The 26036-nt window shown below is 48.0% G+C and overlaps 1 protein-coding gene across 2 annotated transcripts in view; it reads left to right on the top strand.

Moving 5' to 3' along the window:
- Atp7b (ATPase copper transporting beta) overlaps nt 1-25517 on the top strand; it is a 69984-nt gene extending 44467 nt beyond the window's left edge. For both annotated transcript variants that reach the window (XM_051169585.1, XM_051169584.1), the window contains exons 4-21: nt 304-467; nt 4049-4210; nt 6085-6161; nt 8506-8680; nt 10010-10243; nt 10858-10949; nt 11453-11580; nt 11687-11841; nt 12257-12391; nt 15118-15312; nt 16771-16953; nt 17931-18072; nt 20429-20572; nt 22047-22189; nt 22727-22930; nt 23011-23128; nt 24240-24342; nt 24926-25517. In XM_051169585.1, the coding sequence (XP_051025542.1) occupies nt 304-467; nt 4049-4210; nt 6085-6161; nt 8506-8680; nt 10010-10243; nt 10858-10949; nt 11453-11580; nt 11687-11841; nt 12257-12391; nt 15118-15312; nt 16771-16953; nt 17931-18072; nt 20429-20572; nt 22047-22189; nt 22727-22930; nt 23011-23128; nt 24240-24342; nt 24926-25190 (2819 nt within the window). In that variant the 3' untranslated portion in view covers nt 25191-25517. The remainder of the gene's footprint in view (nt 1-303; nt 468-4048; nt 4211-6084; nt 6162-8505; nt 8681-10009; nt 10244-10857; nt 10950-11452; nt 11581-11686; nt 11842-12256; nt 12392-15117; nt 15313-16770; nt 16954-17930; nt 18073-20428; nt 20573-22046; nt 22190-22726; nt 22931-23010; nt 23129-24239; nt 24343-24925) is intronic.
- Nucleotides 25518-26036: the final 519 nt, after the last annotated feature.

Raw genomic sequence — 26036 nt, 5'->3', positions numbered from 1 at the left:
GAAGGCTCCTGTGCCCATTAGTGTCCAAGAAGGGCTGTTCTGGAGAAGTAGCTCTGACCTGACTGTAAGTCAGAGTAACCTGAAAAGCCATTCTAAAGCGTCATTTGGCACTTGCCCTGGGAGATAGTGAGCTGCCCAGTCTGTGTTAGGAGCCATGAAGGTTGTCATGGCTCCCCAAGTGATGCTCATGGCTAGCCAGATCTCACAGCCACTGCTTTGGAGGTGTCCTGGTTGAATCTCACTGACAGTAGTACTAGCTAAGTTGCCATGCCCAGAGTCACGCTTGTCACCCGGTGGTTCCAGGTATTCTCTCTGTGTTGGTGGCCTTGATGTCGGGAAAGGCCGAGGTCAAGTACAATCCAGAGGTCATCCAGCCACCTGGAATAGCTCAGCTCATCGAGGACCTGGGCTTTGAAGCAACAGTCATGGAGGACAACACAGCCTCTGAAGGTGACGTCGAGCTGATTGTAAGTACAGTGCCTATCTCCTGGAACAGCGGCTCTCATCCTGTAGATCGTGACCCCTTTGGGGGCGAGGTGGGACTGGTGTCCAATGACCCTTTCACAGGGGTCATCTAAGTCCATCAGAAAACACAAATATTACATTATGATTCATTAGCAGTAGCAAAATTGCAGTAATAAAGTAGCAACAAAAATAATTGTATGGTTGGGGGTGTCACCACAACACGAGGAACTGTATTAAAGGGTCACGGCATTAGGAAGGTTGAAGACCGCTGCCCTAAGGAGTGCAGGCTATGGGGGGGGGGGTGTGGGATGCGTTTGTGACAGGTGCTGTCCTTGTTGTTGCTGCTGGGCAGCATGCTTGGTTTTGTTTGACCCGCTCAGTTTGTGAAGGAGGGTTCGTTGTGTCAGAGAACAAGAAGAAGCCGTCCTATTGGGTATAGCCAGGGTCAAGAGGGAAAGGTGGTGAAGCTTAGGAGTTGAGAGTGGAGAAGACACAAAGGGCGGGCTTTGTTAAGACTAAAGCCCAGTTACCTGCTGGCATTTCTAGACACAGCCCCCAAGTCTTCAGTGTCGTAAGCACCATTCAGTGATGTCTCAAGGGCTGGAGGATGTAGATCTTGGCCTGGTCTGCGTAAAACCCTGGATTCCATCTTGTTTCTCTGCAAAATGAAGCAACACAAAAGTCGAGAGGACTTGTAGGCACACCAACGTCTGCAAGATGAGTGACCAAGAGTCCTAAAACAGTAGGGGTGAATTCCTAAGGGAGCAGCTGTTCCTACAGTATTTTTCTCTCTGTATCTGCTGTTACAGTGGCAGGTCTATAAGTTATTGAAAACCATAGATAATTCTGGTATTTTCTGTATCTTCTGTTCAAATCATGTTTGTAGAAAATGCTTTTGATAAACAAAGGAAGATGTAAAGACCTCCCCTACCCCCACCAAAATTGAATAATATTATTTTACTGAGGTAAGTGGGGCCTTTGCCTCCTTGTATATTTAGTCTCTGCCATTTAATGGTAAGTCAATGAAGAAAAAATATGGAGGGCATGAGGTACATTGAGCTCCTGATAAGTGGTATTCTCTGCAGAGCCTACCCTTTGTACTAGTTCTGGGGCTGTGTGCAGAAGGTCAGAGTTAATATTTAGTGGCTACTGCAGGCGTCACAAGATGGGGAGGAGCCATGATGCAACGATCTAGATCCAACCATGGCCCACTGAGACACTGCACAGAGAGCCTAAGTCAAGAGATGACTGGGAAATAACAGTGCACTCACTCACTATGCCATCTCGAGTGAGGACTAGAGTTCAGATCCCTAACACAAAGTTAAATGGGCTGGCGGCTCTCTGCAATGCCAGGGTTAAGGAAACAGAGACAGTCAGAGTAGCAGAGTCAGAGACATACAAAGTGAAAAGCAATCAAGGAACGGCCCTGACATCATCAACCCGTTTTCTGCCCACACGTGCACGCCATGCATACATACATGTACAGAAAATAAATAAAACAGCCTAGTGGGTAAGGGTGTTTACCCCCAAGACTGATACCTATGTTTGATCCCTAAAACCTACGTAGTGAGAGGAGAGAACCTGCTCCCACTAGTTGTTCTCTCACCTCCACGTGTGGCCCTTGGGAAGTGCATCACGATAGTCACAAACACACACAAGTAAATAAATAGACTATCGGACGAGGTGCAGACTCTTTTAAACAGTGTGCTTTTACACAGTCTTCTTTAAGCTAGCAACTCCCCTTCCACTTTAAACAGGGTCTCACTATGCAGCCCTGTCTGTTTGGTTTTTTTGTTTGTTTGTTTGTTTGTTTGTTTGTTTGCTTTTTACAACAGGGTCTCACTATTTAGTTCTGGCTGGCCTGGAATTTGTTCTGTAGACCAGGCTGGCCTCAAACTCACAGAGATCGCTGCCTGTTTCTGCCTCCCACGTATTGGGATTAAAGGCCTGGCCGCTGCAAGCAGTTGAACATCTTATGTGAATTTCCGTATGTCTGTATTTGTGTGTGCTCTGACGCCACGATATACCCCAGGCTGGAACTTGTGCAGCCCAGTTGCTGCAGAGACATTCGTTAGCCTGGTTTCCTACAGCTTACCGCACTGTGCAGACTGATGTGCCTCAGAGTAGACACAGAGCAGAACCAGGTTTTCAGGGTTTAGGCTTCAGCTCTGCCCCTCACTGGTGTGAGACGATGCAGGATGTACAAGTTAGTAAGCCTGTCAGCACCTCAGGGCAGAGAGAGGCCTTCCTCCTAGGCCTCTTGAGAACAGTTCAGTGCCTGAGGTAGTGCCTAGTGTGTTGCAAGTGTGTAATAAAATGATTATTGCAAAATGAAAGAGCTTAGAAGTAACAGTGAAATATCTGTAGACTTGTTAAGTGCCTGTTAGTTCACCCAGCACTAGGTGCAAATGAGCTGCTGCCTGATGCTCTTTCCTTTCTTGTCTTGCTCTTGGGTACCATGCCAAGCTGAATGTTGGCTGTGTCAGTAACAGGTGAATTCCCTTCTTGCTCCCTAATTCCAAATGGATCTCTCGTGGCTCTTTGGGTATTTATTTCTTCTGGAGTTCTGCTGCACACATTGAGGTGCAGTTCTCATTACATTGTCTTGGTGTTTGCCACCCCTCCCAAAGCTTTGCATCAGTCAGCTGCCAACTTAGCAACAGTTTCCAGGTGAGTGCTCATGAGCCTTCCTGCTGTGGATCCAACCAATGCTGCAGACTTGCCTCCTTGTGTACCCAGTGCCCTGCCAGGCCTGGCTGCTGACGGCCACCTGAGCAGCTCATGCTGTGCTGCTGTCACCTGTCAGCACCCTCTCTGAGCTTTAGGGCCAGCTCATATTCTACCTCCTCCATCAGTCATTTACTAAGCCCTGGTCTCTTGATAAGGTGGCACCAACACTGTCTCCATTGGCGCCAACAGGACACTAGAGGAGAGGGTCCAGATAAAGGCTGCAGACCAGATACCAGTGACACTTGAAACTGTAGCTGTTAGGAGCTCCAAAGATGCTGGGGGTGGTAGCATGCACCTTTAATCCCAGCACTTTGGGAGGCAGAGGTAGGCAGATCTCTGAGTTCGAGGCCAGCCTGGTCTACAGACCAAGTTGCAGGGCAGTCAGGGCTACACAGAGAAACCCTACCTCAAAAAAACAAAAATAAAAACAAAAACAAAAAACCAAACAACAACCCACCCCAAAAAACCAAAACCCCCAAAACCAAAAAATCAAAACAAAACAAAAAAGAATTTCAAAGATTTTGCGAAGGCGCACTTCTATATATATACTTGATATGCAGTGATTGCTATAGTGTTACTGGTGAGAGAGCACAACACAGTGTGTCTCCCAAAAGCCCATTCCTAGCCAAAAGCCAAACCTTGGTCTGCAGCCACTGCCTAAATGGTTGCTATTGCCTACACTGGAGTTGCGGTGAAGCACTGAAGTTACTGGGGGACTGATCCAGATAGAATCATGCACGTGGACTTAGGAGGCCAGCGTCTGGAGGGGAAGTAGCTACCTGTCACTCACGTCCCCGAGGTACCGGGGAAAGGCTCCTTTCAGTCTTGGGACTTTTCTCCTCCTGTCTTGCAGATCGTAGGGATGACCTGTGCTTCCTGTGTTCACAACATAGAATCCAAGCTCACAAGGACGAATGGCATCACGTACGCCTCTGTGGCCCTTGCCACCAGCAAAGCCCATGTGAAGTTCGATCCTGAAATCATCGGCCCACGTGATATTATAAAGATTATTGAGGTAGTTAATTCCTGAAAACTGCTGTAACCACTTTTACAAAGTAGTAATACATAGTTGTTGAAGAAAGGTAGTTAAGGCTGATTAAAAAGTCATCCTGCAAGCCATGGGCTTGAGTCATAAGTGAGGTGCTTAATTCACTGAAGGTCAGTAGATAGAGGCCGGCTAGCAGAGTGTTGGTGAGTATGTGAGAAAGAGATGAGGCTGGGCCGGCAAGGGCGCTCAACAGGTGAAGGTGCTTTCTGTGAGAGCCTGACACCTCTAGTTTGATCCCTAGAACCCACGGTAGGCAAGAACTGACTCCCAAAAGCCATTATCATTTGACTTTCATACACACACACACACACACACTTTTTTTTTTTTAAGAGAAGAAGACATTATCAATTTTAGTTTTAAATATTTCCTGAAAATCCTCAGTCTTGACAAGATACCTGGTGTGGAGAGTTAAGTTGCTCAATTGCCATTTAAAAAATACTATCTCTGCCTGTGCTGAGTGTGTGCAGACTCAGGATTCTGGCATTAGACGGTGCTCCCTGTGTCTGTCCACAGACCTCCCGTTTTCTCCTTAATGTCTGTATTATCCCAGGACTGAAGAGAGTGAGCATCCACAGTGACTGGAGGGGATCAAGACAGTCCAGACTAAGTAAGATTAGCCCGAAGCAGCCAGTGGTAAGGGTTAATTAAGCCTAGTGAGATTGACTGCTAGTGAGGTGAAATGTTGCCTCAGCTTAATGCCATTTTAACCTTAATTTTCTCTTCCGTGGGCATGTGTGTATAGAGAGGTATTTATTGTGTGGCCCAGCAAAGCTTTTGGATATGGAAATGCTGCTGCTACTTCTGTACAAGTGGACTAAGTTCACAGCTTGTTCATTAAGTGAGGAGAGAGCCTCAGAGAAGCTGGGTTTTTGTTCAATACTACCCAGCTCACCAAAGGCTAAGCTGGCACTCCCAACTCAGCCCGCATTCTACTAGAGACTCGTGTGCACATATCAGCCATGGGGCCAAGGAGTCACCACGATGCTATGAACAGGAAGGGGAGAGCTCTGGAGGGGGGTGTGTTCAAACATGTCCCACGTGCGTGTTGACTTCTAATGCCCTTAGCTCCATTCTGCTCAGGGATTAGGTGCAGCCCCCGGACCTCTGTCCTCTGTGGAGGAATATTAGAACATTGCCTGGCTTCCAGGCTTGTGACTGTGGGCCGTCTCTTCCTGATTCAGCTAGGCTGGGTTAGTTATTGGAGTACTTATCTTTAGTGCCTTTGGGGCCTTTCTGCCATGACACCTCATTTTGGAGGTGCTTAGCGCCTGCATCCTGGGCTGTGTTTATGATGCCAACAAGACGCAATGCTCAGATAAAGGTGGTGGCAGCAGAGCTTAAAAGGGAGCACAGGGTTAGGTATAGTCTGTCAGGACATCTAGGAAGCCATCCTTCAACAGAGCAGTGAGACCCTGAACACAGTAGGAAGTCGCTAGGCCTGGAAGCCCAGAGACCTGCAGCGCTGCACTGAGTTTCCTCGGGACACCTGCTCTCTCTGACCTTCACCTTCTCGTGCTTGGGTGAAGTGCCAGACCACAGGGCATCTGGATCTGGTCAGCGGAAGTGAGTGTAACAGTACCAACTGCCTTTACTTACAGTAGGGAGAGGAGTTTCCATTCAGTGCCATGGCTGCAGGGTGGTTCAGTCAGCGCACAGCGTACTGAACCTCTGAACAGGGTTTGGCAGCCTTTTTGGACAAAAAAGTCACAAGAGAGGAAAGCTTTAGGTCACCAGAGGAACATTGGGATTTTTAATTCCCAGTGCTGGAACTGCTTTGTATCCGTGCGTATTTTAACCAGAACCTTCCCCCTTGCTTCCCACCTCTCTGTTTTCATCACAAGGAAATTGGCTTTCGTGCTTCCCTGGCCCAGAGAAATCCCAACACTCATCACTTGGACCACAAGATGGAAATAAAACAGTAGGTAGAACACAGAAGGTGAACGATAGCCCCAAGTCTCTGTCCTCTTCCCACTGACTGTGGCCCATGCAGATGCCGTCATGCGCACCTGTGGCCCTGTATCCCAGCTGTCTGTGATGCCTCCAACCTGGGGCCATCACCTTTTACTCTTGTGATGTCAGCAGCTGAAACCATGCTGTCTGTAGATGTTTCTGGATATTGGCAGCATCTGCGGCTGCGCTACCTAGCTTGCGTACTTTATTATTTTCTTTTTAACGATTTTTAAAATTTATGTATACAGTGCTCTGCCTGCATGTACACCTGCAGGCCAGAAGAGGGCACCAGATCTCGTTATAGATGGTTGTGAGCCACCATGTGGTTGTTGGCAATTGAACTCAGGACCTCTGGAAGAGCAGCCACTGCTGTTAACCTCTGAGCCATCTCTCCAGCCCGTCCCAGTATCCCACTAATGTGAGGGCATTTAAATGACTGTAGAATTGAGTTTTTCCCCCCTATTAAACTACTTTAGTAACCTGTAATTGGTGGCTATTTATTCAATACTACTATTAAGTTTCATTAATTTTAACTACTTTAAGTAGTCACTTGTAGTTGGGGGTTGGGAAGGTTGGCTTTTTCTTTTACAGCCTATTTAGCATTTATTCTCGTAAGTACTAGAAGTAAAATCTGAAGAGTCTGCAGAGCTAAGTGGAAAGAAAATGGCTAGTGCAGAGAAGGACACGGAGCTCAGTGAGAGTGTATCCTTAGCATGCACAGAGCCCCAGAATCTCCTGACAAAATGGGCGAGGGGTGGCCTAGGATGTTAATTCTTTGTCTGGGATGCTCACTTACTCTTTGAACACACTTGAAGACTGCTGTTGTATAGAGGGCGGTGCCTTAGAGTGGCCCCTTGCCTTGCTGGGAAAGAGAGGATGAAGTATGACGTCAGTGGCTTAGGCAAATTCTGGAAAGACTAGGAAGCAAGGGACCCAGGATTTGCAACCCAGAGAAGCATGGTAATCTAAAGGCATCTGCAGGCAGTGAGGATCCTTCTCGGGCTTCGGCAATGCCTCCAGCTTGATTCATTTGGCTTGCTAGGGATGCAGGGGACTTGCAGCTGAGGGCTTGGGAAACTAGAGGTCTGCCTGTCGGATGGCCTCAGGCGGCAGCAGCCTGAGCACTCAAGACTGCATAATCTGCATTAGGATACAGAAGTTAAAACAACCTTCAGTGCTGGTTCCATACTGTGTGTTTGGAATATCATGCATGTCATAGCTCACGTGAAGCCACAGGTGTCATCTTCTGACTCACTAATCTTTATTTTTTTAATAATTTATTTTTATTTTATGTGTATTGGTGTTTTGCCTACACGCATGTCTGTGTGAGGGTGTCAGATTTTGGAGTTAGAGATAGTTGCAAACTGCCATGTGGGTGCTGGGAATTGAACCTGGGTCCTCTGAGCAGTCAGTCAGTGCTCTTTTTTTTTTTTTTTTTTTTTTTTTTTTTTTTAAAAAACAGGTTTAATTTACTCCTGCATGCCAGAAGATGGCAACAAGTCTCATTATAAATGGTGTCAGTCATTATGTGGTTGCTGGGAATTGAACTCGACCTTTGGAAGAGCAGTCAGTGCTCTTAACCTCTGAGCCATCTCTCCAGCCTCAAGACTCATTAAACTTACACTATTGGTTTTTGTTTTTTCAAGACAGTGTTTCTCTTTGTAGCCTTGGCTGTCTGGAACTCACTCTGTAGACCAGGCTGGCCTTGAACTCACAGATGTCCACCTGCTTCTGCCTCCCGAGTGCTGGGATTAAAGGCATACACCACCATGTCTGGCTAATCTTATATTCTTATTTAAGTAGTTGTTTAAAAATAGAATGTTGGCCGGGTGGTGGTGGCACATGCCTTTAATCCCAGCACTCGGGAGGCAGAGGCAGGCAGATCACTGAGTTCAAGGTCAGCCTGGTCTATAAAGTGAGTCCAGGACAGCCAAGATAAGATAGAGAAACACTGTCTCGAAAACTCAAAAAAAAAAAAAAAAAAAAAAAGAATATTGAAGAGGTTTATACTGATTAAATACTATTTACCATCTCTTGCATTGAGGGGCATCTGGGTAAGACTATAAAGAACCCTAGGCAGCTATAACTAAGTGTTAACCTCTTTGGGCCCCAGCTGCTGCACCTATAAATTGGTGGTGACCAGTTACGTAAAGGCTGAGCCGAGCCCAAACGCTCTTCTGGTACTGTCTGGCCCTTCAGATTACCGGTAGTGTCGGGTGGGCCTCACTTTTGTTTTAGTCCATCTTAAGTCTAATCTCATCCCACTGCCATGTGGTTTTGATGGGCCTGTGCTGCTGACTTTTGCCTTCCAGGTGGAAAAAATCTTTCCTGTGTAGCCTGGTGTTCGGCATCCCTGTCATGGGCTTGATGATCTACATGTTAATCCCCAGCAATAAACCGCATGAGACGATGGTTCTGGACCACAACATCATCCCAGGACTATCCGTTCTAAATCTCGTCTTCTTCATCTTGTGTACCTTCGTCCAAGTATGTATTGGGAAGCTGGGCACACCTCTGCCTACCCTTTGTGCCCAGGCTCAGCTAACAGATCTCTGCTCTTTGGCTGTGTCCACAGCCCCTTAGCTTGGTGCCGGTGGTACTTCTTACAACAGTGCTGCCTCACCTCTGCGGAGCTGCTGCTGTTATTTCTGTCTTATGACCTAGAGAGAGGACAGTTTAGAGGGGGGCTGCAAATGTGGGAACTAAGAACGGCCTGGTTTCACTGTCGGCTTCATGGGAAACTGCAAATGATTGAAATTTGCCAGAACAGCCACCCTCTCCTTGTAAGCATAGCAAGCCTGTCTACTGCTGGTGTGTGTGTGTGTGTGTGTGTGTGTGTGTGTGTGTGTGTGTCATCATCGCTTGGTCACACCTGGAGCCCCCATTCTCCTGATTTGCTTATTACTTAATTTAGTTTACCTTTGTTAGAGTTTTCAGAAGAACATCCCTAGAACTCATGCGTCCTTGATGTTCTATCCTAAAGGGCAAAGTCAGTGTCTTTCTCTTTGGGTAAATTTATCACTTAACACAGGCAGGCTTCATGAGACACCTGCTGCGCATGCACGCATGCATTTGCATAGAGAATGTCTGCATGTGTACATTTTAACATCTAAACTAGGACTATTTAGAGGTAACCATTTGTAGGCTGAGCCATTTTGGTATTTTTCTTTTTAATTGAAAATGTGCTTTGTCTTTATTGTAAGTAACTCAGCACACTGACGGATTACAGCTTCCTCTGGCCTAGCCCTGTTTCCTAGTGTGGCTGCCATAGTTTAGGAGTTAGGCATGCATCTCTCTTAGCTCCCCTGCGTAGAGCAAACATCTCTCCTCTCCCTCCTTTCCCTCCTTTCCATCTCCTTCCCTCCCTCCTCTCTCTCTCTTTCTCTCTCCCTGTATGCATGTATGTATGTTTATGCATGCTCATCTAATACAGATACAAATGCTTGTTAATGCAAGTGGGGGTCACATGAGAACACTAATGGATCCTGGCTTTTAAATTTGAATCATGGACATATTTTGTGTCATTGATGTACCTTCTCTTTTGAGACCATTCACAATATAAGTGAGCCGTCATCGCTGCCACCATTCTATTATTACAGGCTTTTACATGGTGTGCCTGCGTTCCAAAAGTCTCGTATTCTTCGTCATCCATTTCTGTGGCCAGTAGTACTTTCAGTGAGAAAGTGTGTGTGTGTCATCACTGTCAGGCACCCAGAAAGGAGTGCTGTCACATATGTACATGAGCCTAGACCAGTCATCACCCTGAGGCTCCGTCTCCCTCCCTCCTTGTCCAACCCTCCCCTTCCTTTCATTCAGTTCCTGGGAGGATGGTACTTCTATGTACAAGCCTACAAGTCTCTGAGACACAAGTCAGCCAACATGGACGTGCTCATCGTACTGGCCACAACCATCGCCTATGCATACTCCCTGGTCATCCTGGTGGTTGCAGTCGCTGAGAAGGCGGAGAAGAGCCCCGTGACCTTCTTTGACACGCCCCCCATGCTTTTCGTGTTCATCGCCCTGGGGAGGTGGCTGGAGCACGTGGCGAAGGTAGCTACAGCTTCAGGTTTAAAAAAAACAAAAACAAAACTATTCCTTGGGTAATCTGAGTCTGCCTCTGTCTGCAATTACTAATTACACACACTATGGAGAATGGCACAGAGGAATCTGAACCTCCATGTAATTAGGGGCTGCTGCAGTCACTAATCTCCCAGTTGGTTTGTTCCTTCTGAAATCCCAGTTAATCTGGCTAATTAGTAAAGCCTTTGTTCGGGTAATTGTGTAGTAGAACAAGCGCTGAACTTTACACCAGAGCTGGCATGGTCTCTTAGTGCCTAATGGGTTGTAGTTAGCGTAGGAATCCACGCCTCCACCCCAGGCCTGGGTGATGGTTAGTACTCTGCAATGGAGCCAGTGAAACAGGGCAAGGAAATTATATTGAAAGGGAAAAGAGAATGGCCATCGGGAAGACTGGCATTGTTTTCATCTGAAATGGAGTTCCATGCTCTGCTTTGGCAGCACTGAGCCGGGTTTTCCTTGTGGCCTGACATGCATGGCTGCCATAGTGGTGTGGCTGTGTTTCTTGTCCCAGCCACCTTTGACACCATGCTTGTACGTGTCAGTCTGGGTTTGGGCAGTCAGCTCTTGTTATGGTTATTTCCTAGAGCAAAACTTCAGAAGCTCTTGCAAAACTCATGTCGCTCCAAGCCACAGAAGCCACAGTTGTGACCCTCAGTGAGGACAACGTAATCCTCAGGTGCGTTGGGATCTTTTTATTATCCCCTACGTAATAACAGAAAGTGACCGTCATGCAGTCAGTGATGTTGTTCAGGTCATGTAGTGATTACCCTGAAGCACTGCCCTATGCCTGCATTGCCTGCTAGATACTTTTCCACATTTGAACCAGTGGAAAACCTTTCAAAAGGTCTACATTGTACCAATATGTCTTTATTGCTATGTAGCAAATCCTCAGCAACTCCCTGCTCTGTTAGGATAAAGTCTATAGCCCTTGGCATGGCAGTGAGATTCTGATATCAACTGTAGTCTCTCCTTTGGAGCCTTAGCCTCATCCATTGCTCAGTGTAAAGCAAATGTAATCATCCCCCAATATCTGTGAACTCTGGTTCTAGGACCCTCAGACACAGGGGGCTATGAAACGTAGATCCATAGGGGCTAGCTGTAAAAGGTCCAGTAGTCAGAGTCTAGAACCCAGTTTGATTATAGTTGAGGGGGATGCTACTTGCGTGTCTTCTGCTGCAGAGAGGAGCAAGTGCCCATGGAGCTGGTGCAGCGAGGTGATATCATCAAGGTTGTCCCTGGGGGCAAGTTCCCAGTGGATGGGAAAGTCCTAGAAGGCAATACCATGGCAGATGAGTCCCTCATCACAGGTTAGCTGGCTTCTTTTAAGTACCCTTTGGTGAGCATCCTCGTAGTCGTTGGTGCATGTGATGTTGAGTATGCTGGGTGAGTGACTGACTTCTGCCTCTTCTCTAGGAGAGGCCATGCCTGTCACCAAGAAACCCGGGAGCATAGTGATTGCTGGCTCTATAAATGCCCACGGCTCTGTGCTCATCAAAGCCACCCATGTGGGCAACGACACAACTTTGGCTCAGATTGTAAAGTTGGTGGAAGAGGCCCAGATGTCAAAGGTAATGAGGAGCCATAAAACCACGTAGTGAAATCCTTCCTTTGAGAAAGGGTCTCAGGGGGACTTAGCTCCGTGGGTAGACCACCAGCCTAGCATACCAGAGGCCCTGGATCCAATCTCCAGCACTGACTGAAACGAAGTGGTGGAGCCAGAGTCTTTACAGTCCTAGCTAGTCCTGAGGTGGAAGCTGGAAGGGCAGGACTTCGAGCTCACGCTTGGCTTTAGTCAGCTCCAGACCACCTGGACTGCATTATAGCCTCCCTCAAAATGTGAGAAATGCTCTCAAAGGTTCATAGCACCACCTGTCAGTTACCGAGTAGAGACTGATTCCCAAACACAGTAGTGGAGGGAGCTTGGACCCAAACCTGTCTTTGTAGGTTGTAACTTCCTGTGGTCTTAATCCTTTATTTTTGTAGGCGCCCATTCAGCAGCTGGCTGACCGGTTTAGTGGATATTTTGTCCCATTTATCATCATCATTTCAACCTTAACATTGGTGGTGTGGATTGTCATCGGGTTTGTCGATTTTGGTGTTGTTCAGAAATACTTCCCTGTAAGTCGGATGCCTCGCACAGGATGGTTGTCGGGCTTTGAGTGACTTGCTGCCATTAATCTGTCCTTTTGGGTCTCAGACTCCTGGGCTCTAATTATCCATCTTAACTTTATTCACTTCTTTCACTAATTATCAGCAAAATCTCAGTCATGATAGGATGGCTGTCTCCCTCTGAAGGTCTGTATTGACCTTGCTCATTGAAGGCCAGGACTATAGCTCAGGGGCAGAGTGCTCACCTAGTGCGTGCAAGGCCCTGGGTTCCGTCATTGCACAGACATCCACATGCACAAACGCCCTTTGCTTTCTACTCAGAGATAATTTCCACCACTTCATTTGGTTCTCAGCTGGAATGCTTCAGGGATTTACAATATGCAATTCATTGGCCATTCCTGAGTTTATAAGACATATACATGCTATAGAAAATAAACCAAAATTGTGATAGCACAGTACTGTGCTGGAGCTTAGAAGAAAGTATAGCCACTTATTCCCACTAATCGCGATTTAACATCCCGTCTTCTCCAGCAATAATGCTTCCCAGGGTTACTGAAAGGCTATATATATCATTATTGGTAAAGCTTTGTGTGTGTGTGTGTGTGTGTGTGTGTGTGTGTGTGTGTGAGAATTAAACATTTATTTAACAGCAGAATAAGGAGATGTGCATTTTCTAACTTTAAGAAGTAGGTGAAGAATGCTATCTTATATCTTTGGAAGTACTGTTTTAACTTCAAAAATCAATGGAAAATCCTCAAAAATGTATCTGCTTAAGAAACAAGAACTAATTCTCAAGGACACTCAGCAGTGTCTAAAGATATTGTGGTTTTCATGAATGGGGTGCTACATGCATCAGACACTTGGAGGCCAGGCCAGAATCCCACAATTAAGAGGTAAGTGATGCCAGGACTGGACAGCTGATGTCCTACCAATGCTGCCAACTTTCTGTGAGTGGAGGGTCATTTCATCTTACCTCACGTCAGTGCTTATTTTAGTTTAGAGTCATGGAGAAAAGCGCTAAAGACGGAGCTTGCTTCTTCTTTTAAAATAGTCTCTCCTTGCAGAGACAGGCATATCAGCCAAGGTGCATGCTGTTGGCTAGATCCTTTCTCCCTCAGTGTTCCCATGTTAAGTTGAAAGCGTCTGAACCCAGGACTTTGTGGCATTAGGCAGCCCTCGGCACTCTAAAGAGTGACCTGTGACTGTGTCCCTAGAGCCAGCAGCAGCTGTGCGCAGCCTGGCTGTTACAGGCTCTTCCTTTCTGGGACGCTGGGACTTTGTGGTTCTCAGCCGGTCCATGCTTTGCCCTCTTACTCTGATTCTTTTGTTTCTATTTACAAAATCAGCATGTGCTAACAACCTGAGTGCCACATGTTCCTTCCAGACACTGTCATCACTGCAGCAAGAATGTCACTTGTAGGGAGGGCTCATGTTAATTTCCAGAAGTCTACCAGTGCCACTGAATGCCAAGTATCTTTTTTCTTTTCTTTCATTTTTGAGTCAGGGTTTCTCTGTGTAACCTTGGCTGTCCTGGGCTCACTTTGTAGATCAGGCTGACTGCAACCTTACAGAGATCTGCCTGCCTCTGCCTCCCAAGTGCTGGGTTGTGTCACCACCACCACTGGCCCCAAGTATCATTTTAATAAGCATGACTGTTTTAAAAAAAGTCACATCATCTTTATCTCTTAAAATCACATGTTTGTTTAGTATGCTCTTTTACACAAGAACAGCAGTTTTTATGAAAATTAAACAACTTGTACAGTATACCTTATTTTAGAGTTGTGTCTTCTAAAATGAAAAGTAAAGAAGTTATAACTTGTGTTCTCAATGCAGAAAGCATACTTTTGCTTGTGATTAGTGAATGCCATGGCTCTTAGTATAAGATGAGTGAAGATCCTAGACATAGTAATCTCCCTGTGTGCCACCGCACTGTAAAGCAGACCCCTGCTTCATTTGTTTGGGTGATGAAAAGTGCTCAGAAGAATAAAAAAAGGCAGCTCCACGTTCTGTTACTAGAACGGACGCCAGGGTTGCCCGTTGCAGCTCTCTGTGGCCAATACATCAGGCAGAGAATTTAATAGGATGAGTAAAACACAGCACATGTGCACATGTTGCTTTTTATGGTCCACTGGACACTGATACTGTTCCACAACCATGCATGTAGGCTGTACATCGTCTTCCTACAGTCCCTAAGGCTCGGCCGTTATGCCCGTTACTCGATTGGCCAGCTCCCTTTTGGTTGTCCCCAAGTTTTGCTATTACAAAAATTAAACCGTGATAGATAGATAGCCCTGTATCATCTGCAGTAATGAAGCCTGGGATGGTGATGATGCCATGGCTGTGACCGTGATCTGCTGTGCCAGTGCTGTTCTGCGCAGATGTCTGTGTTTGCGTGCATATTGCCTCACTTGAAGCACAAAGCACTTTGAGGCAGAGAGGGGCAAAGTTGGCGTCAGAGCTGGGCTCTGACCCGTGGGCTCCAACTCCCAAGCTTCTGCTCCATCGGGGTCTTCCGAGACTCTGTTCCTGTCCCACCCCACCTCTTTGAAGGATGCTGTGGGAAGAAGTTGGGGAAGCAGGGAGCGGGGCAGTGAAGCCGTACTTCTGGTACTGGAGCTGCACATAACACAGCTGTGCTTCCTAGAACTCAGCCCATTGCGTCCTCAGCTCCTGCTGCCCCGCTGAGCTGGTCTTAGAGTGAGTGTGAACTCTCCATCCAGTGTTTCTCTCTGCAGAACCCCAACAAGCACATCTCACAGACAGAGGTGATCATCCGCTTTGCCTTCCAGACGTCCATCACCGTGCTGTGCATCGCTTGCCCCTGCTCGTTGGGGCTGGCCACACCCACAGCAGTTATGGTGGGCACTGGGGTGGCTGCCCAGAATGGTGTCCTAATCAAAGGAGGCAAGCCGTTGGAGATGGCACACAAGGTGGGCCCCTATCAGGTCCTGGCTGTTCTCTGTGGGAACTTGGATAGCAATTTTTACAGAGTCCTTATAGAAACAGTGTCTCTTTACTGTTGGAGAGAAAAGCCCGGGGACAAGTGATGAGGACTGGGGTAGGAAGCTGAGAGTGCCTGGGAGCGCCAGCGAAAGCAGTAGCAGCTAATGGTTGTGCAGTTCACTGCTTTGTGGATCTCACTGACTCCGTCTCCCGTGATGGATGTGATTCATTCCCATTTCATAGATGAGACTACAGAGGCGGGGGTTGGTAAGCTGCCCAGAAGGCCACAGCAGCTAACAGAGTTGACGGCGCAGGCGTTTGGGATTAGCAGGGTCCCATGACTAGGGTGGAAAGCGGCAGTGTATATTAAGACTCTTCCTTTAGGCTAGTGTGGTGATGCATACCTAAAGTCCTGTAATCGGAGGGCAGGGAGGCTGAGGCAGGAGGATTATGAGTTCCAGTTTTCCATGAACTGTTTAGTGAGACCACACCTTACTTACTTCTGCCCAGCACTCGAGTCTACAACTCCCATTCATCTCTTTACCGTTTGCCGCACACTTGCTGCAGGTGGGCCCTGCACCAGCTTCCGGCGCTAGTCATGGCTCCTAGCTTCCAAAGAACTTACAGAGTAGTGGGAAGGACAGGTATCCCACAGACTGAGTATTAGGAGCACAACTCTACGAGGGCACTGTGCTGGGGCCTGGACTATTCAGTTCTTCCGCAGTGCTGGTGGCCCGGGAAGTTGAGCAAGAGCTAGCCAGAGAAAGTGGCAGCAGGGCTGTGGCTGCGGTGCAGTGATAGGTAGGTGAAGAGGCCCGGAGGGGACCATGCAGCTGGGTTGAGCATAAGCTCCATGAAGTCTGCTGTTGTGACCCAGGCGTTCAGCCTGAAAGCACCCAGACACAAGAAAGCATCTTGTTGAATAAACTAATGAGCAACTAGAAGAAAATCAGAGACAGAGACTGTGGTGAGGGAGGGGCCAGTTAGAAAAGTTTAGAAGGATCGCATGCTAGAGTAGGGTGCTCCTTTGAGCCACTCAGTTGCATGCTGGGAAAGTCGAACTGGCTGTGCAGTAAGGGAGGAGTGTGGGAATATGGGAGGCAGGGGTCTTTGGAGGGAGAAGATAAACCAGCGATGTTGAGGGCAGAGGGTAGCACTGAGCTTGGGAATTCAAACAGTGCACTTGCTGCTCTTGAATCACGGTCTGAACAGAGCACCTGCTGCCCTGTTTGGTCAATGGTAAGGTATAAGGAAGCTGGAGACCAGAGATGGGTGGTGGTGTCTTGGTTGTAGCAATTGTTGCCTGAAAAAGGTCAGACTGACAAGTGTTAGGAAGTTGACAATAGTTCCCTGCCCAAAGCAGGCTGGGAGAAGCTCTGCCTTAGGACACGGGGACTGTGAAAGCTTCTTCCGTGTAAAGTCCTGACATGAAGTTGCTGTTGCAGATAAAGACCGTTATGTTTGACAAAACTGGCACCATTACCCACGGGGTCCCCAGAGTCATGCGCTTCCTGCTGCTTGTGGACACAGTTACACTATCCCTCAGGAAGGTTCTGGCTGTGGTGGGCACTGCAGAGGCCAGCAGCGAGCACCCCTTAGGTGTGGCAGTCACTAAATACTGCAAAGAGGTAAGCAGACCTTGGCGTTGGCATTGCACCCACCTCTCTCTCATCAGCCTTGTCTTCCCTACCTTGCTACATACTCAGCTGCCTCCCAGGGATCTTCACTTGTACGCAGGGCTTGCAGCAGCCCTACCACAGCTATTTGGGGATAACACCAGACTCGAGGCAGAATGAGTGAGATGTGACCACTCTGCCTTCTGAGAACCCATGTCAGAGGCTGGGATGGTGGTGGGGGTACTTGAACAACTTTATACAGCTGAGGTGAGTGGGCACAGCATTCAGCGGGGTTGCTTGGGAGGAGCTAGCACAGATGAGCTGAGAAGTCTGGACTTGGGGATTTTAGGGAACTCCTTCTGCCCTAGAACAGGTCCTGTTTCAAATTGAACATGGAGGCAGTGAAGTGGACTAGGAACTGTGTGACAATGTCTAAATGGCTTGAGCAAAAATTTACCATTGATATACTTCAGAAAACCATTGATAAGGGAATGTTTGAGAAATTTCATTCTGTGCTTGTCCCTCATGGGGGCTCAGCACACTGCTGTTTGACATCTATCTATATGGACCAGGAGGAAGATTTAGGCTTTCTTGCTGTTCCAATGACTTCCACCACTCCCTATCCCTTCCCCCGACATCACATGTGGGCAGTGGTCCCTATGGCAGCTTCAGAGTAGCCTTGCCATTCACCACTTACTTAGCCTATTGTTCTAAAGTAATCCTTTCCAATGTGGAAATATGTGTGTGTGTGTGTGTGTGTGTGTGTGTGTGTGTGTGTGTGTGTGCGCGCGCGCCTTCTCTTGGAGCTGCAGCCTGCCTGGTCATGAGGTATCCATCCATGAGGGAGGATTTAGCTATTGAGCCTGGTTCAGGTGACTCTGAGAGAATGCTTGCTGGGCTTGGTGGTGCATTTTCTCACCTTTGCCTTCACTTCCCTCTCTCCTCTCACTGCCCTCACCCCAGACTCTCCTGCTCTCCTGCTTCCACAGGAACTTGGAACAGAGACTCTGGGATACTGCACGGACTTCCAGGCAGTGCCAGGCTGTGGAATTGGCTGTAAAGTCAGCAATGTGGAAAGCGTCCTGGCTCACAGCGATCCGACGGGGGTTGGCAAGCCTCCAGCAGGAAAAGGTACTCCTCACTTTGGTCCCTCCTGGATCTCTTGGTGGCTGGACCCATCTTGGGTGAAAGTGGAGGCAAGCCAAACCATTCCAGACCCAACTGTGGAATTTCCTCATGGCTGGCCACCCCATGCCCAGGCTACCCCAGGAATGCCTGTTGTTTTTCTGGAATGCTTTGGTACATCTAAAATCTTTATGTATTTTGTTTGGCTTTTTGTTTCTGTAATGGGTTTTGCTGTGTTAGTTTCCAGCTTGGGACTCGAGTGACCCTCCAACCTTAGCCTTCCAGGGAGCTGAGACTATAGGTGTTTATATGCCGGTCCCTGGCTTCCTGCCCCAAGACTCTGATGCTTATGGAAGGCCAAAGTGGCATAAGATCCATAGTTACTCTTCCCCTGGCGGGGTTCTCCAGTGTGAAGTGTAGTGTTTTCAGAGCTTATAGAAAACAAGGGCAACAGGAAATGCTCTGCCCACACTAAGAAAGACTCTGCGCAGTGGCAAGTGCTATTTTCAGTTTCACTATTTTATTTTAATTTAATTTTATCTTATCTTATTTTGCACAGTGTGCTGGGACTGCAGCACTGCCTGCACCCCCTCTTGTCTCCCTGACTGCCTTCCCAACTTCCTTTCTCCTCATTCCTGTGTGTATGTGGTATATGCTTAAGCATGTTCATATCCATGTGGGGGCATGCTTGTGTGTGTACACACAGAGGCCAAGGCACTGTCAGTTACCCTGCTCAGTCAGCCTCCACCTGATCCCCTTGGAGAATCTGTTGCTGAGCCCAGGACTCGCTCTTCTGAACGAGGCTGGCAGGCCAGCAGGCTCCAGTGGTCCCATCTCTGCTCCCTCCCCTAGTGCTGGGGTCACAGGCAGCCAGGCGTTAGTTAGTGTGGTGGATCAAAGCTCAGCTTCTCCAGCTTACCTAGCAAATGTTCTTAACCACTGAGCCTTCTCGTAGCCTGCCTTTTCTTTTAATCTGAGGACATTGTCCAGCCATCACACTAAACTGGTAGGGAGTGTGTCAAATGCCAACCCTTCACTTAGGAGATATTATTAGATGTCCTGTGCTGCCTCTGACTGGTTTAGAGCCCTAAGGTGAGTTTTCCATTAGGGCATCCAGAAGCTGGGTGGTATCCCATCAGGGTCACATGCTATTAGAAGGTGTCAGATAAAAAGCCACCTGTGCTTTCTTCTAGAAGCGTGGTTTTAGAGCATGTGATAGAGGCTGGGTGCCTGCATGCCTGCAGTCCCTCCCAGCACTTGGGAGATGGAGGCAGGAGTACCAGGCGTATAAGACCAATACGTTGTTATAGAAGATTCCAGCCAGCAAGAATAAAGCGTGTACACACACACACACACACACACACACACACACACACACACACTTTCTTACAGTTTATAAATCAGGTAATAGGTTGTCTTTGTGCTCCATGCCCACCAAAAGGAATTTCTGTCACAGGCCTATTTACAAAAGCAGAAATTGCAGGAATAAATATCTGTACTGGTAGTAATAAAAGTATGTAAGCATTTGCAAGTAGCAGCAAAAAGAAATCCTTTCTCAGCACATAGGACCTACAGTGTGGCATTTGTACAGAGAGCTGTGAGAGCCACTTCTTTAGGTCTTCTTTGCACATGCGCACATGCTTGTCTTTCAAAGCTAAGGAGTAGGGGCCTCACTGTGAAGCAGGAAACAGCACGCTTTAGGTGAGACTTTAGCCCATAGTGTTTCTACATAATTGCAGTTTCTAGGTTGTCATGACATAGAACAGTAATTTGATTTTGTTAGATGCATATATCAATACTATATACATATTCAAAAAATAGTACCAATATTGTGTATCATAGAGATGGACTTACCTGAATTGTTGATTTACTTTGGGTCATCTAAACCTACTAGAGAAGCATTTAGTTAACTCATTCTTTTGTCTGACCTAAAAGGCCAGCCTCTGACCCCTAAAAAAAGGAGTGGGGTTGGGGTGGAGAGATGGCTCAGCTATTAAGAACTCTTGCTTCTCCTGCAGAGGACCCAGGCTCTGTTCCCAGTACTCACTGTGGCTCACAACCGTCTGTAACTCTAGAGAGACCAGGCACCTTCTTCTTGCGTTTGTGCGCATCAGGCATGTACACGGTGTGCATACATACATGCAGGCAAATAGTCAATTAAATAAGTCTTAAAAAACCAGCACACACCTCTAATAATGTTGACAGCATTTTCCACACATGTAGAATGCATAAAACACTCCGTGTAATCTATGTTGGTGTGGCTTTCTGGCCCTTCAAGGAGAGTGCCACGAGAGGCTGTAGTTTGCAGAGCAGCCAGATGTGAAGTTGGACGGGCTGGGAGTAACCAGTCTCTTCTGGCCAGGTTCCGGCCCCCAGACCTTCTCTGTGCTGATTGGAAACCGGGAATGGATGCGGCGCAACGGCTTAAGCATCTCCAGTGATATCAGCGACGCCATGACAGATCACGAGATGAAGGGACAGACGGCCATCCTAGTGGCTATTGATGGTAATCTCCGGCTGCGCTCAGAACACACTTCACCCTTCCCCGGGCCATGCGGAGGCCCACTCTGCGCCTTCCCCTCCCGATTCCTCCCCGTCCCTCCTTTCTTTTCCTTCTTGTCAGCCTTCCCTCTTTCTCTCCTCTTCCTTTTGCTTGTCATTGTTTTTCTTTCTTTCTTTTTTCTTCTTATTTTGGAAACTGTCATCCTTTCTGTTAATTTGAGATGTTTTTATTTTTGAGATTGGAATATAGTTACATCATCCTTCCCAACCCTTTCCTTCCTCCAACCTCTTGAGTATACCTCTATTTGCCCTCGTCAAATTTTGTGTTAATTGTTTTTACACACATATATGTGTGTATTTCTAAATACATAAGTACAGCCAACTCAGTCTTTATATTGTTACTTGTATGTATGTTTTCAGGGCTGACCATTTGGTACTGGACAACCAATTGGTGTCTCTTCCCTGGGGAAGGCTAGTTCTCGCGCTCTCAGAGTTCCTTAGGAGTCGAGGCCCTTCCTTTGTTACCATCTCCATCCCAATCCAGAGCCCGCTCTCTGCTCCTAGAAGTCTCAAGTGCTTTCTATTGTCTTTGCTTCTGTCTAGGGTGCCAATTCAAGTCATCCTTATAAAGACAAAAGAGGAATCCGCTTCCCCAGAGGCCTCACTGCAGACACCTTAAAGTGTGGAGGCCTCTGCAGCTAGCTTCCCAGTCTGACTTGCAGACTGATGTGGTTTCTTGTGTCTCGGAGTGTCTTAGCATGCAGAGTATACACCCGGCTGTATGTCTGAGAGATTGGAACTTTGGCTTTGTTCACTTAAGTGTTTCTTATTAGAAGTAAAGCTGGATTTGAATAAAAAATAATTTACAACACTGTATTCTGAGTATTCCAGCTACATATGTCTTCCTGGGCCCTAATCCTTATGAACCATAGTCTGCAACTCCTTATAGCAGAATCAGGGTGAGTAGAGGATCTGTGTTCTTCTGGTTCCCTCTTCATGTGTCCCACCTCGACCCGCATCCCTCCTCCTCCTGTGTCGAAATTCAGGAAGAAGGTATATTGTACCAAACATGTTTTCAGACAGCGTTCCTAGGTTAGTTGTCTGTCACTATAAGCAGCATTTGTATATTTCTTGCATTTTAATAGCAGACATGGGCTCGGTTCATATCACGCCAAAGATACTTGACAAAGTAATATATGTTCCTGGTGGGAACTGTAAACAGTGCCCAGGGCTTTGAAGAGCCTGAGGTTCTCCCTGCTCCTACCTAGCCCTTCAGGAGCAGCTGTACATTTTGCTGTCCTCCCGAGGCTTGAAACACAAAAACTAGTCAACAGAACCCAGACATTGCATCACGTACTTTGGAGGGTCATTTCCTGTGGATGAGAGCATGTGGTGGGAGCCACCATCCCAGGCCCTGCTGTCTTGTGTGCGGGGAGCCGCTTGACCCGCTGGTGCTGACCGCTGCTGCTTTGTTTCAGGTGTGCTCTGTGGGATGATCGCCATTGCAGACGCGGTTAAACCAGAGGCTGCCCTGGCTGTATACACACTGAAAAGCATGGGTGTGGATGTGGCTTTGATCACGGGGGACAACCGGAAGACAGCCAGAGCCATTGCCACTCAGGTATGCCAGTGGCCAGACATTCTTTGTCCTTGGAAATCACAGATAAGCTCACAGATGCAAAAATAAATAATGAAATAAAATAAAAATAAAAGCATTTGGTGTGAAAGCACACCTTTAATACCAGCACTATGAGGCAGACGCAGGTGAACCTCTGAGTGCAAGGCCAGCCTGGTCTATACAGCAAGTTCCAAGACTTCTCAAAAATAAGCCAAAATAAACAGACAACAACAACAACAAAATACCAAATGATCATTCAATTATTGTGTTACAGGGTGCTTTTTTGGTTCAACTTGCTTGTGGACTAAGATGAGTGGCTTGATTTTGACCCACCTAGTTCTGAGCTTGGGGCCTGAGGACAGTGTCACTGGATGACTGCCTGTCCCCATAAGCCATGGCTCTAGTGTGAATCCCTGAACACTGTACTGCCGTCCCTGCACGGCCAGACACACGCAGTGCCGTGGAAGCTGAACCGCTGCTGCAGATCTCTGCTTTTGTTAAACTCTCAGCTCTACTAGGTGTCGATTTGCTTCCTTTCAGGTTGGCATCAACAAAGTCTTCGCTGAGGTACTGCCTTCCCACAAGGTGGCCAAGGTCCAGGAGCTCCAGAACGAAGGAAAGAAAGTAGCCATGGTGGGAGACGGGGTGAACGACTCCCCCGCCTTGGCCCAGGCGGACGTGGGCATCGCTATTGGGACTGGCACAGACGTGGCCATCGAAGCAGCGGATGTGGTTCTGATCAGAGTGAGCACGGCTGTATCCAGGTCACAGGAGGGGCTGGGGTTGGCGTGAGTCCGTTACTCAGCTGTGCTCCTCTCCTGTAGAATGACTTACTGGATGTGGTGGCCAGCATTCATCTCTCCAAGAGGACCGTGCGGAGGATCCGGGTCAATCTGGTGCTGGCATTGATTTATAACATGGTTGGGATACCTATTGCTGCAGGTAGGTAGGGGCAGCTTTCGCCTGCTCTGTCTCCTTTGGTCTCTCTGCTAAGTCCCTGATGAACTAGTGGGTCACCCATCTCTTGGGCTGGCTGGGGAGACCAAGTATGGAAAGTCCTGGCAGGGCCCTACAGCCTCATTCACTCTGGTCCTCTATAGGCAGCTGATCAAGAGGCTTCGCCATTCATTTAAGGTGGCCCAGTTCTTAAGGTGGCCCAATTCTCTGAAGCCTTATTAAGACACGGTCTGAAGAATAAGCATCAGGAGGATTTTGAAGTACCTGCTATGCCAGACACAGTGGCTGTTGTCTCAGAGCCTGTCTTAAAAATGAACCCTGCCCAGCTCCAGTCTAATTCCCACAGATGACCTGCTTTGAAGATGTCCTTTCTCTGCACGTGTGTACACAGACACTCACACTCACACAAACATACACAGAACCAGACAAGGGAACATTCTAAACACTTCTATAAGCCTTCATAGGCTGAAAGAATTTTTTTTATCACATTTTACATGTGTGTGCATGAATGTGCTCACACATGTGCATGTGCATACATACATGTACACATGTGCCTGGAGGTCACAGGACTTCCTGCCAGAATCAGTTCTTTCATTCCATTATGTGGGTCCTCAGGTCATTGGACTTGGCAGTGAGTTCCTTCACCCACTAAGCCATCTTGTTAGACCCTGACCTAAAGTTCCGAAGCACAGCTTTCCTGCCTCAGTTTCTCTGTTGTGTCCAAATGGTGAGTGGTCACTTCCATAGTAGCGATTACCCAGTCTGCCTCAGCCTCCTGAGTCTAGAAGTTATTTTTCTGTCTTCAGAGCCAGCTCAGGATCTTCACTCCCTCCTCAGCCTCCTGGGGATGTCTGGGACCAGATTGTTCTCTTTGTAGGCAAGAAGTACAGTGTTCCCCCTCCCCGCCCCCACCCCCTGTGTTGTGTGGTTGCTACCTACGTAACTAAGCAGGGTAAACAGGAGGCACCCTTCTCCCCTTCCCCTGCTGCCGCCTCGCTCTATCTTGGAAGCTGGTGGGCACGGCATCTCCTAGTTCTCTGAGGAGGACTCTCAGTATTCCTTGCCTGTCGAGTGATACGCGCCCCTTCTTGGGCAGGTGTCTTCATGCCCATTGGCATCGTGCTGCAGCCATGGATGGGCTCGGCGGCCATGGCAGCGTCTTCTGTGTCTGTGGTGCTCTCCTCTCTTCAGCTCAAGTGGTAAGTCCTGGGCCTGGGCCACCTGCCTATGCTCACAGCAGGTGGGGGTGCACCAGCATGCTTCCCAGTTCTTGTTCCCGTTATTTATCTGGGAGCAACACCAAAGACGCGAGTGGGTTTTTTTTAGTGATTTTTCAGCACCCCAAGTAAGTGACTGCCTACTGCCTACTGCCTACCTGAGCCTTTCTCGGGAGCTATTTATATGAACACATATTAAGTGTATGGCCCCTGTGTAATTACCAGTTTTTCTCCTCAACAAAGATGTTCATGGACTAGATGGACCACTCACTAGCAGAACATCCGTTTAGCACATGCAAGTCTGGGTTTAGTCCCTAGCACCACCAAAACAGAAAAACGTGCATTGATTTATTCATTCAGCGACAGTGAGCCACAGCCTGCTGTGCGGAGGGGGTATTTATGTAGGAAGCTTCTGGATTAGGTGAACTTGAAGCGTGGGAAATCAATGTCTTTTTTTCTTCCAAACCCATGAGGTTGTGTTTCTTGTATTACTGAAAAATGTAGATTTCATGAGGGAAAAAGGAGTCCAGAGTGATTCAGGTACTCCTGGCTTCTTGCTTTCCAGCTACAGGAAGCCTGACCTGGAGCGATATGAGGCGCAGGCCCACGGCCGCATGAAGCCTCTGAATGCGTCTCAAGTCAGCGTGCACATTGGCATGGATGACCGACGGCGGGAGGCCACCCCGTGGGACCAAGTCAGCTATGTGAGCCAAGTGTCTCTGTCTCCCCTGACATCGGACAGACTGTCTCGGCATGATGGTACAGCAGACGACACTGGGGACAAGTGGTCCCTGCTTCTGAGTGACAGGGATGAAGAGCAGTGCATCTGAGAACTCCAGGTGGCAGCCCTAGGCAGGCCAAGGTGCTCCTCCTGAGTGAACCTGCATCAACTCCGGGCAGGCGCAGCCTCAACAAACAGCATGGGGTGACTGGAGCTTCTCACAAGCCCTGAACATCCTGCTAGCCTTCCCAGCAGTGTGTGGTAACTTAGCTGGTGTAGCTGCAGAGGCTGGGCAGGATTGCTCTGTCAGAAGCCTGCTAGGATGGGCAAAGCACACTCACAGCTCTCCCTGTTTTCCATGAGGGCAAGGTCACTCCTGCTTGGATTCTAGTACAAGGAGAGGAAGCCAGCTCTCTTCACAGGGCCGTGCCTACTATTTTTGCATGTACTATTTATGAAATGAGAAACAGGCTCATCAGGACCAAAAAGCCTAGCCGAGGCCCCTGGAGAGCTCCATCCAGAGCTTTCCTCTACCACGAGCTCCGGTAAAGCCTGGAGTTAGGCAGCACACACGGGCCATGTAAACCTAAGGATACCTCAGATGAGCCTGTTGTTTTCTGCCTTGTGCAGTGGGCATCCTTGATATTGGCATGTGCCTGCTCTCTATCCTCTGAGGGCAGAATTCCTGTCTTGCATCAGATGTGGCTCTTGCCTGTCTGCCTGCCTAACCCAAGAGCTCCCTGACATCCCTCTTTACTCTGAGGAGAGAATTCTGTCTTGCTTAGAGCCACTTCTGTAGACTCACACATGCTGCTCCCAACCAGCCGGAGGGAAGCCTCAGAGCCTGACCAGAGTCCATTTTCCTGTGGGACCCATGTCTTTGCCACCCAGGGCACCCTATATGGCTCTGCCATGCCTGTGGTGCTTAAAGCAGTGTCCCTTGGGAAGTGTACAT

Source organism: Acomys russatus, chromosome 27 (assembly GCF_903995435.1).
Source record: "Acomys russatus chromosome 27, mAcoRus1.1, whole genome shotgun sequence".
Classification (NCBI taxonomy): Eukaryota; Metazoa; Chordata; class Mammalia; order Rodentia; family Muridae; genus Acomys; species Acomys russatus.
This window is presented reverse-complemented; position numbering and strand designations above follow the sequence as displayed.